General features: G+C 35.4%; 1 protein-coding gene across 4 annotated transcripts in view; it reads left to right on the top strand.

Moving 5' to 3' along the window:
• Nucleotides 1-486: 486 nt before the first annotated feature.
• The window catches only part of LOC144442360 (FERM, ARHGEF and pleckstrin domain-containing protein 2-like), a 107879-nt gene continuing 94041 nt past the window's right edge, over nucleotides 487-14324 (top strand). For all 4 annotated transcript variants that reach the window (XM_078131683.1, XM_078131684.1, XM_078131685.1 and 1 more), the window contains exons 1-2: nucleotides 487-599; nucleotides 1065-1397. In XM_078131683.1, the coding sequence (XP_077987809.1) occupies nucleotides 1119-1397 (279 nt within the window). In that variant the 5' untranslated portion in view covers nucleotides 487-599; nucleotides 1065-1118. The remainder of the gene's footprint in view (nucleotides 600-1064; nucleotides 1398-14324) is intronic.

Below are 14324 nucleotides of genomic sequence, written 5' to 3' on the forward strand. Positions count from 1 at the left end.
TCTGATATCGACGCCGTCTGATCTCGAGTTTCAGTGCCATTCTGATTTGGTTGGTCATTATGCGGGGGTTTACTAGTATGTGATAACCATGCGAGTACCTGTACGATATTGATATTGCCCACTTCTTCCTGTACGTTGATCAGTGTGCACGTTGGGGTGGGGTTTCCCGAAATATGCCAATCACAACAAACGTATGTAAATTTTTCATGCTTTGTATGGCGCATGGATTGTTGTGACTCCTACTGTTTACACTCCCTCGAATATACCTAGTTGTCTAATTCGCATAACGTGGACGCACGTATTCGAGATTGTCAGAATTCCAGCTTTCGAGGTGTTCTCCCTGAAAACTATTTTTTATCTGTAATTTATAATTTAAGATCGAACAAATTGTGATTAAAATATGCTTGTATCATTATTAGTTTTGTTGCAGAATGATTTGTTGGCGGGAGGATGAGTATTAAATGGAACAGCAGTTACATTCATTGCTCCGTCTGTTAGTAGCCGGGACGAACGTTTGTAGGATCGCGTGTAGGTATTATTTGCCAACGTTCCCGCTCGATTTTGACCCATGACTCTAAAATATATGGATTTCTAAACAGGTAAGTTTTGTTTATTAGTGTCTTAAGCAGTTCCATGATGATTTCTGCAGAAGAAATCTCCAGATCTCGTGCAAACTTTGCATTAACAGTGAGGGCAGTGGCGAGGACTCCACTTCATAAGCGTGTCCATCACACTGATCAATTTACGAGTTCAGCTCGAACATAAACAACACACGGGGACTTTATGAAAGAGGAGTTTGCATCTCGACAAAGTAACTTCCGAAGGTCTTCCATAGTTTATATAACAGTACAACAGTCTCAACAAGTTTGATGAACTAACCAGGGACGTGAGCTGGGAATGTTTGTTCTGTACTGATTGACTCGACGTTCAGTGTCACCATCGTTAGTAATGATGATACGATTTGGCTGGGTGTACACAACATGTCGACAGCTAGACTAGTGTTAGCATTCTACTTCTGCATAACCACACGGTCCTAAAACGACGATTTAATTTCACTATTCCAGGCAAGGCTGTATGAAAACCTTACGAATGTAAGCGTGATAAATTAAGGATTAAAAATGAACGAATACGTGCAGGAAGGACACTCATACCCGGCACCAGTTAGCAGCCATGGGTCGCCAACTTCGACTCTGCACTCAGCAAACCACACGGATTTCAGCAGTCGGGATCAGTTTAGTGACGGTGATGACCCTTCAACGACGGCATCTCCAGCGCCGTCAAGCCCAACAAAATCCGACCATTCGTCCCCACGGAGAGAACAGCTGCGCAAGAGGGGTAAATTGGTAGCCGTTAGAGTCCTTTTACTGGATGATCAAACGCAAACTTTTGAAATACAGGTAAGCTATTGTGTTTAGAAATCAGCATTGCAGAACCTGTTTGACCGTAATTTTGATGATGGTGTATCGTAACTTCCGGTTAATAGAGGAGCCTTTGTAATGAATGGCGCCGCTTTGGAAGTACTCAAGTTTCACATTGGTGTAAAGGCGAAAATGCACTGAAGGGGTCGGTACTTGATGCTTTTCAATTGTGACAGTGTAAATTATAAATTATGCATAGCCCGATCTGCCTAATTTACACCAATCTGTGAAAAGATACAACGTTATACAAAAATAGATCAACCGTGGTCCAGCAACCGTTGTGGGTGTTACAATGTTCAGAGTGCATGTGTGTGGCGTAGGGGAATCCACTGGTGAACTGATATGTGATATGCAGACGGAAGCTAACACTAACAGGAACTTCTGTTGCCAGATATGTTTAATGTTAACACAACGATTTGATATCATTCTAAAATTTCCAGAATGTAATGCAGTTTTGTTTGTTTCGGTTAGGAAAGAGGAAACAGCTTGTTTAGCAAAATTGCAAATATAAGGAGTTATCAATTTCAGATTGTGAAAAAGAGGAAGTGCTAATTTATTTTCAAGACAAGAAGCATAAACTACATTACATCAGAAATAAAATTACTTGTAAAAAAAGTGCAACATAACCTACCTTGTATACTTTTACAAAGTACTGCTATTCAGTTGAGATTAACGAAAAATCACAACATTTTTTGAAGTGAGATGTAGTTCATGGTACTCATATGCTACAGTTATATTCCATCTGAAAGAACCATTGTGAGTGTAAAAAAGGTTATGCAATGTTATAGGAAAAGTGTATTGTTTAGCTGATTTATTATTGCAGGGGATATTTTTAGATTTTAGGTATCAGGTCCCTGCAAACTGACCCCTAACCACCTATACAATTGTAGTACAGGTATTGCAAGACATCAGTGAGTCCAAAAAAAGGACTTATTAAAATTCATCTAATTAAGTCCTCAATGGGGTGCTTGAAGGCCTGAGTGTACCTGGTTTTATAGCGGGTGAAGGGGTGGGGGGTCCAACCACACATTGTGTTTGGATGTGTGTTTTATTTGATTTATTTCAAACTGTAATGGCCCGGTGACCTTCAGGAATAAAACTTCAATTGAAAAGCCACTACATAAAATCTACTTATTACTTACCAACGAATAGGTATTCTGAAGACACAGGGAGACAATGGTGAGAAAGTGTTTGAAAATCAACTTTTATGATTCCATTAAATGCAGCAAACTTAAGATTTGTAAGGGAAAGGACAGGAGGGAAGGTTATTTACTGCATTGATCTCTGGGTAGAATTGATCTGACCTCATTACTATGGAGTTGTCCCTACTAAAGAGGTAGACTTCGAAGATGACCTAAAAATCACTTAGGAATTATCTCAGTAGGATTGGTGATTGTAATAATATGTGGTTATGAAAAAAAAAGAGTGTTTCTGCTACGTTTTCCTTTGTTTTTATGTACATTTTGACAAAATGGTGGGTTAATCCTTATATGGGGATAACGCCAGATGTACTGTAGGTTCAGCAGTATACACATGTACATATATACATACTATAGTAGAACACTGTCACAGGTCATGTGACATTGACCCCGATTTCCTAGACATGTGTTATTAGTCGAGACTCACACGTCTTGTGAAAGATATTGTGAATTCAGAACATGGTCACTTTTATCTAAGCATTCTAATAATAATGAATTTGTAAACACAATATCACTGATAATTGTCCAAAATAAGGTTTGGATTTGTCAAAAAGTTGTAGAAAAACTAAAATCTTGTAATATTTTTATAATGATAATAATAATAATGATAATTTAATGTATTTATTCATGGTCCCTGAAATAAGTGTTACAGTGCTAAAGTAAACAAAACTCATATTTGCATTGAGGCCCTCAGGCATCTTTTGTGTAGGTTAGAGAATTCTTGCAAACCAGGGCTGATAGTTCTTGTACGACACTGCGAGATAACAAGCTGTGGTGGGCATGCTTCTTGGATGGTGCTGTTAAATAGGCTGTTGTTTATGGTGATGAGACACTAGGTTGGAGTGGTTGGTTGGTTCTCATTTCAGTAGATGGAATACACTACTGAATGTGGAAAACCTTACATCTTGAGACTGTGTATGAAGTTTATGTAAACTTACATATGATGAAATATTTGATACAACTTGTAACTTTTGGTCCAAAATTTTTGACATTTATTCATGAATTAGGATTGATACTGTCAGTTTGGTTTAAAATGAAGTTGAAGAATGGAAAAAAAATTATAGAAAATAAAATAGTTTGTTTTTGGAGCAGAAAATAAAATGTATTTGTAGGTCTAGTGATAGGTAATAATTATGGTGAAAAGGAGTAGCCAAATTCAAAATGTTGCTGCAACTTGAGGGGACAGAAAGTGGCATAAACTGACAAGGGGTGAAAGTTGTACGAACTGTGGATCTCTTCTGGAGTGGGTACAAAAAATATTGGAGAATTTTAGAGTTTTTAGAGAATTTCCCCCATTTTCCATGTTATAATTTTCATGCATCACACTATCTTTGTCTAAGTATAAATTCAATCACACAAGCAAGGTTAGTCTATATTCAGACATGGATTATATTTTGTTGTATTCCTAAAAAAAAAAACCCTCTGAAATATTTATTTGTTTATTTAATAATTGTGTGCACATACATAACCTACAAATGTATAACATGCGATATAATAATCAGAATGTAAAGTGTACATTCTATACAGAACGCATGCTACTCATTGCGCATTCGAACACAGAACTATAATTGGATGTCGTCTTGACTTCATCGAATGTACAATGTACATCGCAGACCACATCTTAATTCTATTTCATCAACAAAAATAGTATTAAGATTAAATACAAAAAAGTCAACACGACTGTTGACAGTCTAAAGCAAGGTGTATACAATGTCGATAAAGTTTTGCATGTCATCCATTCTCGCAAACCAGAGCTGTTATATTTCCACGACCATGGCCTCTGGGTGCGTCTTGGACGGTGCTGTAAAAGACTCAGAGGCTGTGGTGTATGTCGATGCTTGTCAGCTGGTGAGAAAGTGAATGAATATAGAAACGTTTAAATCAATTGCTCGTATACATACATGTCATGAGAAACAGGGATGATTTACGCAATAAATGTGTGGTCTTTCATATTTTAGTTGCTTGGATTAAAAATGGCAATTTCTCAGTGAATTTTTTCATGTGGTGAAAACCTTCTAGTTTTGGTTCATATTATCCATGCTTGTGCTGTCAGAACACTTCTTGTCACTTCCAACTCCACTGGAAAGCCATTCCTGGATATTTTCCAGGGAATGTGTTGCTTAGTAATTGATCCAGGAATTTCTGTGAGTGTGTATATACCAAGATTGAAACCTTATCTATTGACAGAGTGCGCTAATAGTCAGGTTTCATATAAAATTAGTGACGTTAAAGTTAAATATTAATGCTGGCATTTTTGTACTATTTTAGTCTGTATGAGTGTCATATTTCAAAGCCAAGTCATATTATTTAGTGACATCTTGTTTGCCCCCTCAAAAATAATGGTGAAGTCTATGATAATTTTCATAAAAGTAAATGTATTAGTATAAGAATGTTTATTTTTGTTTTCTATAAATCAAAGTATGGAACCTTCTATTCTAACCAGGGGGAGAAACTCAAAATTTTGAAGCACTGCACAGGTTTTGACTCCGAGTGGAAAAAGCCATCGCTAATGTTTACAAAATGCTCTGTTTACTGTGTCTGTATTTTGTTAAAATGTTGACAGAAGAGCAAATCTTCTACAAATTTAAATAACAAATGCATTCAGGTCTAATTTTGTTTACATGTTTTGAAATAAGTAGAACATTTTGGTTGCTTCAAGTTCAAATATGTTTGAAACCTATAACATACAATGTAATCGAGGTCATAAACGAGTTTGATATTTTCAAAATGGCTGTCCCCAAAGATGTGATACTATAACATACAATTTGTTAGTAAAATCATGATTTTATAAACATCAAAGCATTTCTCTTAATATGATCAGTTACAGCAGTTTGTATCCTTTGTTAAAAATATATGGTAGTGAAATAAATATTATTCTTGATTCTGTTGTCGAAATATGCTTTCCCCAAAAAATTATGCGTTTTGTTTTGTAAAGACAAATTCTTTCGGACAAAATAGGATACAAGTTATGTTGTGGTCACCAGGTTTGATTCTAATGAATCTATAAATGAATTAATAAAATAATATATGTAATGTAGATCAGATATGGATTTTGATTAGAATGTATGAATAAAAAATGAAGCAGCGAAAATGAAAAATTAATTGTTTTGTGGCTAGAGTACACTTTGCTGGTGAGAGATGAAATGATATTCTCATAACATGCAATGAGATAAAATTTAATATGGTACTCAACAAAAGACTGGCTAGACCAATCAATTGTAAATAAATACATCAATTTTAGATGTAATTTTATCATATGAGCAATAAAAAGCATTCAATTTATTTTTATTTGACTGAAATTGGAATGATAGATTCATGGATATTTGATTAACAGGAGACAGGGTATTTGTGTATCCTAGAAATAGATATATGAAAAGATAGCATAGGATTGATGGAGCAGGGTGCCGTATTAGCCATATGTCACAGAGTTGCTGTTTTTGTAAGGGGTTGTAAGCAGGTAAAATAAGCAGGTTGGTCTTGTCATTTGATCAGCGTTAGCTCATAAAACCATGACGCAATCCGTGGGAAGAAATGTTTGACAAATAAATTACCCATTCATGCTGATAGTATGATATACTGTAGTTTCCAAGCTGAAGCGAAAACACTGGCATAAATACCCAATACAGTGAAAAATTTTTTTTACAGAAAACTGTAATTCACTGATATTTTTTGATCGTTGCCAAACTGGAGTGAAAACACTGGTTTGTTATTTACAAGTGGCAAGAACCCCCTGTTCCTTGTACTGTTTGGCGGCCATCTTTTTAAAGGGGGCACACTACTTTATTGCACAATATATGGGAATAGAAATTTTACCAAAAAATCCTCATTTCTACGGATAGTTGCCAAATAAAAAAAAAGAGAAACACTCTTTGGGTACAAGAACTTGTGATCTGTTCGGCGGCCATCTTTCAAGGTGGCATGCTGATCATATCAATATTAGGTACACTGTTGTTGGTAATGCTAATAATGGTTTCGTTTATGAGCGTTCAAGTATATTGCCATATTCTATATACTAAAGAGAATTATGAAAGAGACCCTGTACTCTGATGCATATAATTCATTGAGGGAGATATTCAGGGAAAGCGGTTAAAATGAAAATAAAATGAAAAACAGTGGTTGTAATAACAGTACATGTGATAGGGGTCAAGTCGTCCAGGGTCGAGTCCCCATTCCATTACAAGTCTGGAATGGAATGTCAATGAGGCATTTCTGATTTTCTGTGGACACGTGTTTCTTTCTTTTACAAGTGGCATTTATTGTCACTCCTCCTCCAATACAAGACGTATTGTATACAATCAGTATGGTATTGTAGACTGCTGTGTACATTTGACAACTGAAGTACTGCTGTGCAGCAGATTATTTCATCACAAAAAAAAGAAGCATTTTAGTTGGTTTGTTTACATCAGTGTTATCACTGGCAATCACAGAATGGACTTCACAACCGTTTATGTTCGTTTTGAGAACTTACTGTACATTTGTACATGTACATTTGTACATACATACTTGTATATTTATGCAGCTACATTGTACATGTAGTTTGAATGTTTACATCAATGTTATCACTGGCAATCCTAGAATGGATTTCATGACCGTTTACATCCTTTGATTTGTTCGTTTTGAGAGCTTAACTGTATGTATATCTGGAATATTTAAGCATCTAGTTTGAATGTTTACATCTATGTTATCGCTGGCAATCCTAGAATGGATTTGTGACTGTTTATATACGTTCATTTGTTAGTTTTGAGAGCTTACTGTATGCACAATACTTTCAAAGCACGATCTAGTTTGAATGTTTACATCAGCGTTATCGCTGGCAATTCCAGAATGGGTCTTCTATTTACCCATTAGCTTACTCTGTTTACATACAATATACTTGAGGGGTGATTCAGACAATTTCTCTCTTCCAGAGTTTCAGTTGAAAAAAAAAAAACTACAATAAATTTATATTCATACATGTTAGGATGTATGTACCAGAGAGAAAAAAAATTGCTGAAGTTGAAGTCCCATGTTGAGTTTAATATACCGGTACATGTATGTTCTTTGTCAGCAGAAGTTGATTTTTGAGTACAAATGCAATGCAGACCCTTTAACTTAGTGAATATTAACTAGTAAGTTTAAAAATCACTGTATTTTATTCATCATTACATACATGTATATATGAATGCTTTGAACAGTATAAGCACAATATCGATCATTTTGGGGAAAATTAACATGTTGGAAGTTGAGAATTCCACCATATTTTGTTTGCAGTACATCATTACACGAATAAGTGCGATGTTGACTATTTCAGTGAAAATTTAATTAAACTTGCTGGAAATTCCATCATATTTTGTTGCACAGATACATGAATACTTCACTTCAAGTACAAATTGTGTTGACCGTTAAGGCATTTTGATGAAAATTAAACATGTTGGCAGTTCAAAATCCCACCGTATTTGATTGCGCTGCATCATTATATAAATGCTTCATTATAAGTGCAATGTCGACTACTTCAATGAAAATTAAGCATGTTGCAAATTCAGAATTCTACCATATTTTTTTTGCACTACGCCATTATATAAACGCTTCTTCAGAAGTGTAAATATAGACTAAGTGCTTTGCTTTTAGATTTTGCGATGGAAACAAAGGTAGACCATTCATCTCCTTGTAAGGAGACGTGATTATCTCCCTTTTGAGAGAAAAAAAAACCAACAAATCAAATAACACACAAGATTCACAATTACATTTCCAAAAAAAGAGAAGATTTTGTTGAAATTCATTGATGTGTGTTTTGTAGTATTTTGCGGTAGTCGTTTCTATAGAGGTTTTGAAAGTGTATGCAGTCTGTTAGTGGTAGAAAGAATGCACAATGCACGGTGACTAGTTTTACAATGCATAACCAAAGGTCACCTGAAGTTCAAAGTATTTATTTGTCAGGAAATGACACGTACACGTACAATGTCGGTAGACACACACTCAGAATTTATTTTCTCTGAGTGTGCTTTATCCATTAAAATGAAAATGTTAGCAGAAATTTTTTTGGTGAAAGTATGTGTCTTCATCAATGCTATACATACTGTGCCATAAATTATAAATAAGCATATGGAAGATAGTGAAAGGAATAGAAATGTGTACACCATGCTTCTCTTTTCAGTGTTTTTGCTAAGGTATGGGTACTTCATCTCAGTAAGGGGAGGGGGGGGGATGAATTTGGTAAAACATGAATAGATTTCAATATCTTTAAAAATAAGTTTTATCGAGATCCCTGATGAAGTATTTAATGTTTTGGAAACCCTTGTGAGGGAGAGGGGGAGGGGGAATAAGAATAAGCTACATTGTATATGTACTTGGAAATTGTTGGGGGAGGGGGGGAGAGGGGGTTAAGGAAAATCTATGTAGGAGAATAAGCCGTATGTACCATAATTTTGTTGAAATTGTTGAGGGGAGGAGCGGGAGGGATTAAGTAAATTCTGCATAGATTTGCTGTACCTTATAATATTAATAATGTTGGTACACATCCCTGATAATGCAAAATGTATTACCAACTTACTGTTGTTTACATTGTAGAGTAGTCTATTCTAACCTATTGTATAATTTCTTACAAGTGATTAAAACTACCGATATGTCACTAATTGATATTAATCCTATTTTGTTAAGGAATACCCTACCTATCCCATCCACATAATTGTAATTTGTAACAACAGTTCTTTTAGAGTTTTACTAGCTGAATGGATAATCTCAGAAAAAAACAACATGTTTTAGAAAAGTTTATCTGAAATTGCGAGAATTTATTGTTTGTCTAATGTGGATGATATTTAGATGTTTACTGAAAGGGGTGGCATATGGAGAGTACACAAGTGTTCTGTTGTTAGTAATTTCTCGTTATTTGATGCATGGTGAAACCTAGATACATAATTTATCCAGCGCTAATAATTTATAAAGTGGATTTGCAGATGTGACATAAATTAGTTAGTAACCATCAAGAAAAAGCTACCCTGGGTAAACTTTCAATGGAGTTTAGTACAGACCTTCGAGTCTTAAGTTTTGTCTAAAAAGAATTTAAAAAAAAATGTTAATCAGCCCTATGTACATGTAGGTACATAGGAAAAAGAAAGTGTTGCATCAATGATTCTAAAAAGAAAATACAATGTTTAGAATGATAGAATGGTTCACCATTCATGTTTCCATAGTGAAAATGAAATTTGCACCGTTTGTATTTGCATGGTCACACAGAGAAGATTTCTTAAAAGCCGTGTTAAGTACAAATGTAGAACTTCAAGGGAAAACTAAGGAAGTCGTTTTAGAACTAGTTTGGAAGGTGTGCATACCTTGACAGGTTGTCTAAAGTATGATATTGATACATTCAATCTCCTCAATATATGAAAGATTACCTCATCACCAAAATAGCCAGAAAGTCAAGTTGTGTTCGTACAAAATTTCTACATATGAATAAATTATCGTGAATTTAGTCTAAAAATTTTCCCCAATTTTGTTTGCATGTACGTACACTGTACAATATAAATCTTGTTAAGAATTCTTGTATTTTACCGTACCCATGATTATTTCCTTCCTCATAGCAAAAACTCATTACTGATGGCAATATGTGTATATATGTCTGAACTTTGAATGAAGTCTTGTGTTATCAATGTTAGTTTGTTAAAACCCATACACATTCATGTTACCATCGTGACTAGAAATGTTGTCGTTGTAAGATTACATGGGTTGTGTGGCTTCACGTTTCCGCATGACATTTCAAAATTGTCTCATTACCTCTACTTTGAAGATTGGATTTTAGAAATGTTGTCGTACACAGCGTACAGATTTTGTAGCAAGACTTTTTGTGAAATTTTGCTCATTGTTGTCGCGTTAGAATCACGTACTGCAAATCAGTTGCTCGCTGTGTTACATCAGCATTGAAATAATTGCAGGAAATAATTTCAAGTACAAAAAATAATGTTCAACTAGTTTGTACCTTGGCACATTCTCAAGTAGATATTTTTGGATACACAATATTGATAATGTATTGGAAAAGATGGCGGCTAATCTCCTAGTGTCTTCACCCACATTTTTACCTGTACATCGTTTGAAATTGTTGTACTCTTAGTACTACACTACATGTAGGTGTGAGTGGAGTATATTCTTTTGCCACTTCAAAAATAACCATGATCTGTGATCAGTGTGACAGTGATGACGTCATTAGCTAGGTCCATGTATAAGTGTACTAGTAAGCTATAGTGGCTGTCATCCCTTGCAATTTTCTCTCCATATCATATAGCATATTGTATGCGTAGAACTGCAGGGATGAGTCAACTCTATTCTATCAGAAGTGTAGGTATAACATGTTAGATGTTACCCTAAAAATGGTAGTTGCTAGCCCCTTGTCTTCCTATGATCTAGCCGTATACATGGTATAGGGTCAGTGCATTAGTTTGTGATCAAAGGGTTACTCCTGAGGTCAAATATGTGTGTTTTTGAATTTTTCAGTTTTGGTCATATACATGACTTTTTTTTTTTCAATCTTACCATTTTCACATGTGTTTACATAGACACTGTTTTCAAATGAAGATGGCTCGTTTTCAAAGCGATCCATGTGTGTTTTTGTTGTCTCTGTGTAGATGGTAGGTGCAAACACAACAAAATTCATATCATATAAACAATGCATAAGAATCACAGGTTGCAACTCAACTGTACTAGTCTGTAGCAGCTAGTATTTTAAATATTGATGTTTTTACCTTTAATTTGATGTCTGGCCTCTAATGGAAGACAAAATGTGTTGTTCTGAGCCACCAGACAGTAAGATTTACAATGTAGGGAAACCAAATTTTCTGGGTCATAAGAAATTGCTATGTGTCAGACTCGGTGGCATTTCATATTGTCTTGCAGGGTACACTAGCTGCTATGCTTCCATTTTTCCATTGACATCACCTTCAATCTCTCTCTGTATATTGCTGACAAAATCAGTGATTTAGTTGTAGCTCAGATTTGACATGGATTATCAGTAAATGGGAAATGTCATGGTTTGTGATGTATTACCAACAGCAGTTCAACCAAGGTCACAGTGGGTGCATTTTCAGACCAGATCAGTGTTTTAGTAGGTAGAACTTACCTGAGTTACCCAGTCATTTTACCATGGTTCCCTACCAGTGTTTTTGTTAAGGCGGTAAGTAGGTAAAACTTATCTGAGTTACCCAGTCATTTTACCATGGTTCCCCATCAGTGTTTTTGTTAAGGCGGTAAGTAGGTAAAACTTACCTGAGTTACCCAGTCATTTTACCAGGGTTCCCCATCAGTGTTTTTGTTAAGGCGGTAAGTAGGTAAAACTTACCTGAGTTACCCAGTCATTTTACCAGGGTTCCCCATCAGTGTTTTTGTTATGGGTGGTAAGTGGGTAAAACTTACATGAGTTCCTCTGTCATTTTACCATGGTTCCCTACCAGTGTTTTTGTTAAGGGTGGTAAGTAGGTAAAACTTATGTGAGTTCCCCAGTCATTTTACCGGGGTTCCCCACTAAAATTATAATGTATGGGAACTGTGCCAGTTTGACCAAATCTACCCCTGTGACTATCTATTACCGGGATTCCCACACCTTAGCAAAAACACTGCAGATTTACTGACGTCCTGTTTCTACCATCTTTGTCAGATAAAATTAAAATAAATGAGGGTTTTCAGTCCACTTTGCATCTTCAAACAAGTTTTATCTCCAGAGTAATGGTGATTCTAGGCTGGATAATAACTCCAAGAATTATTGCATCTTTGGAAAAACTACATCATAGGGAACTCTTTGTGTCTTTGAAAGTGTCTCCTTAAATGCACTTTGTATCTTCAAACAAGTTTTTGTCTCCAGTAACAGTGATTGGGCTAAATAAATTTACAGAAAGAATTATCGCTGCTCTTTGAACAAACTGTCCAAGGGGATGCTTAGTCTTCAAACTAGTTTTGTCTCCTGAGTAATATAGATTGATAATTTTCAACAGTAATGAAATTATTCACATCTTTTTGGACAAATTATGTTTTGTCTTTCGGGTAGTGGCAATTTTAGACTAAATTTATTTTAAAAATTATTAAATCTCTTTGGATAAACTATGTTATGGCTGCTTTGCATCTTCAGATGCACTTTGTGTCTCTGAACAAGTTTTGTCTCTGGGGTAATGGTGATTTTTAGTATATAGTAAATTACTTTCGAAACTATGTCATTACACACTTTATGACTTTAAATGCATTTTGAGTCGTCTTCAAACAAGTTTTTCTAAACTGTAATAAATTTACGGGAAGATTAATTGCATCATTTTGGACACAATACATTAGGAGGACCCTGTCCTGAATTTGAATGAAGTAGATTATAATTATGTACTATAGGCTTAGGTCTTCAGAGGATTAGCCAAGGTCAAGACATTTTAATGGACAAAAGATGGCAGAACACAGAATGTGAAAATGCTCAAGGAAAAGGAAAACAGAGCCTCTTTTGTCCTCCCCTGATGACTGCAGAAACTGTCCAAAATGACAGAGAATGGAAGGTAAGCATGTGATAATAAGAGGGGAGACTGTCCTCAGGGTTTGCCCACAAAATGTCTCTGTTTTTGCTAAGATTGACAAAAAATGCATTGGTGTTTGTCTGTACATTGTGTGTAGCATTTTTTGACGACTTAACTTTGGAATTTGGTCAAAATTTGCAGAAACTCAGAATTTGGTAAAGTTTATGAAGTTTCTTGAATTGAATAATAATAATATATAATCCTGTTTCTCTCGACTTGTTGTTTTTTGTGTACAAACAAATCCCCCCTTTCCCATCTCAGTAGAAATAGGATAATCAGTAATTTTGGAGTGAACTTAAGGTGAACATTCAGAGATCTAAGGCAAAATTGTACCTACATGGACATGCTGTACCAGTCCATCCTAAACGAAAAATATCAACAGTTCTGGAATGTTGGTAATAACAAATATGATACATTTGTTTATTGTGAAGTTCACAGTTTGTTATGTTTAATTCTAATTTTGGAAGAACTCTGATGAACATCTCAGGGTACTTGCAGGAAATTTTACCTACAAGCTGCCCGCTTAAAATACATGCATTACTACTAGTACTAGAAAAGTTTCTGTCATTTGGATTCGACATGGTGTATGGGAAATCTATTATCAGGAAGGGAAAATGACCCGGAGCTTCCGGATACGTGTGTGTCTGAACGTGGTGATCTGGAAGGGTAGTTTTCCTTGTCCAGATGTTTTATTTCTGTATAGTTAGCTGGGATACATGAATGAATCATTACAGTAGCTGCTGCAGGTCACACTGTGTCTTGATTATTTGGTGCATGTCAATTATTTGGACTTGAATGAACCGTATGGAGACCAGCTGTGCACCCATACTATATCACTGCATATGTGAATAATATATGTTGAAGCAGTGTCGACTCTTGAAAATTTGGACCATGTTACTGTTTTTTTTTTGTATTTAAAAGATTTTTTATTGGAGTAAAAAAGTTATACATAGCAAGTTTTTACAGTATCTGGATAAAACACAAAATAATTACTGAAATTCAAACTTAGTTTTCTATTAGTATTCCCTACTTACAGTAATGCTGGGTCTTGGACAATGTGAGCTCAACTCACCATGTTACTGTTACCCAGTGTGCCCTCTAACGATAGCCAAATTTTGTTTGTTGCGAGTCAAAATGAGAAAAACTGGGATTTCTTGTGAGCCACCACATAGTAAGAGATGGGGGAACACCAAATT

Source organism: Glandiceps talaboti, chromosome 11, assembly GCF_964340395.1.
Source record: "Glandiceps talaboti chromosome 11, keGlaTala1.1, whole genome shotgun sequence".
NCBI lineage: Eukaryota > Metazoa > Hemichordata > Enteropneusta > Spengelidae > Glandiceps > Glandiceps talaboti.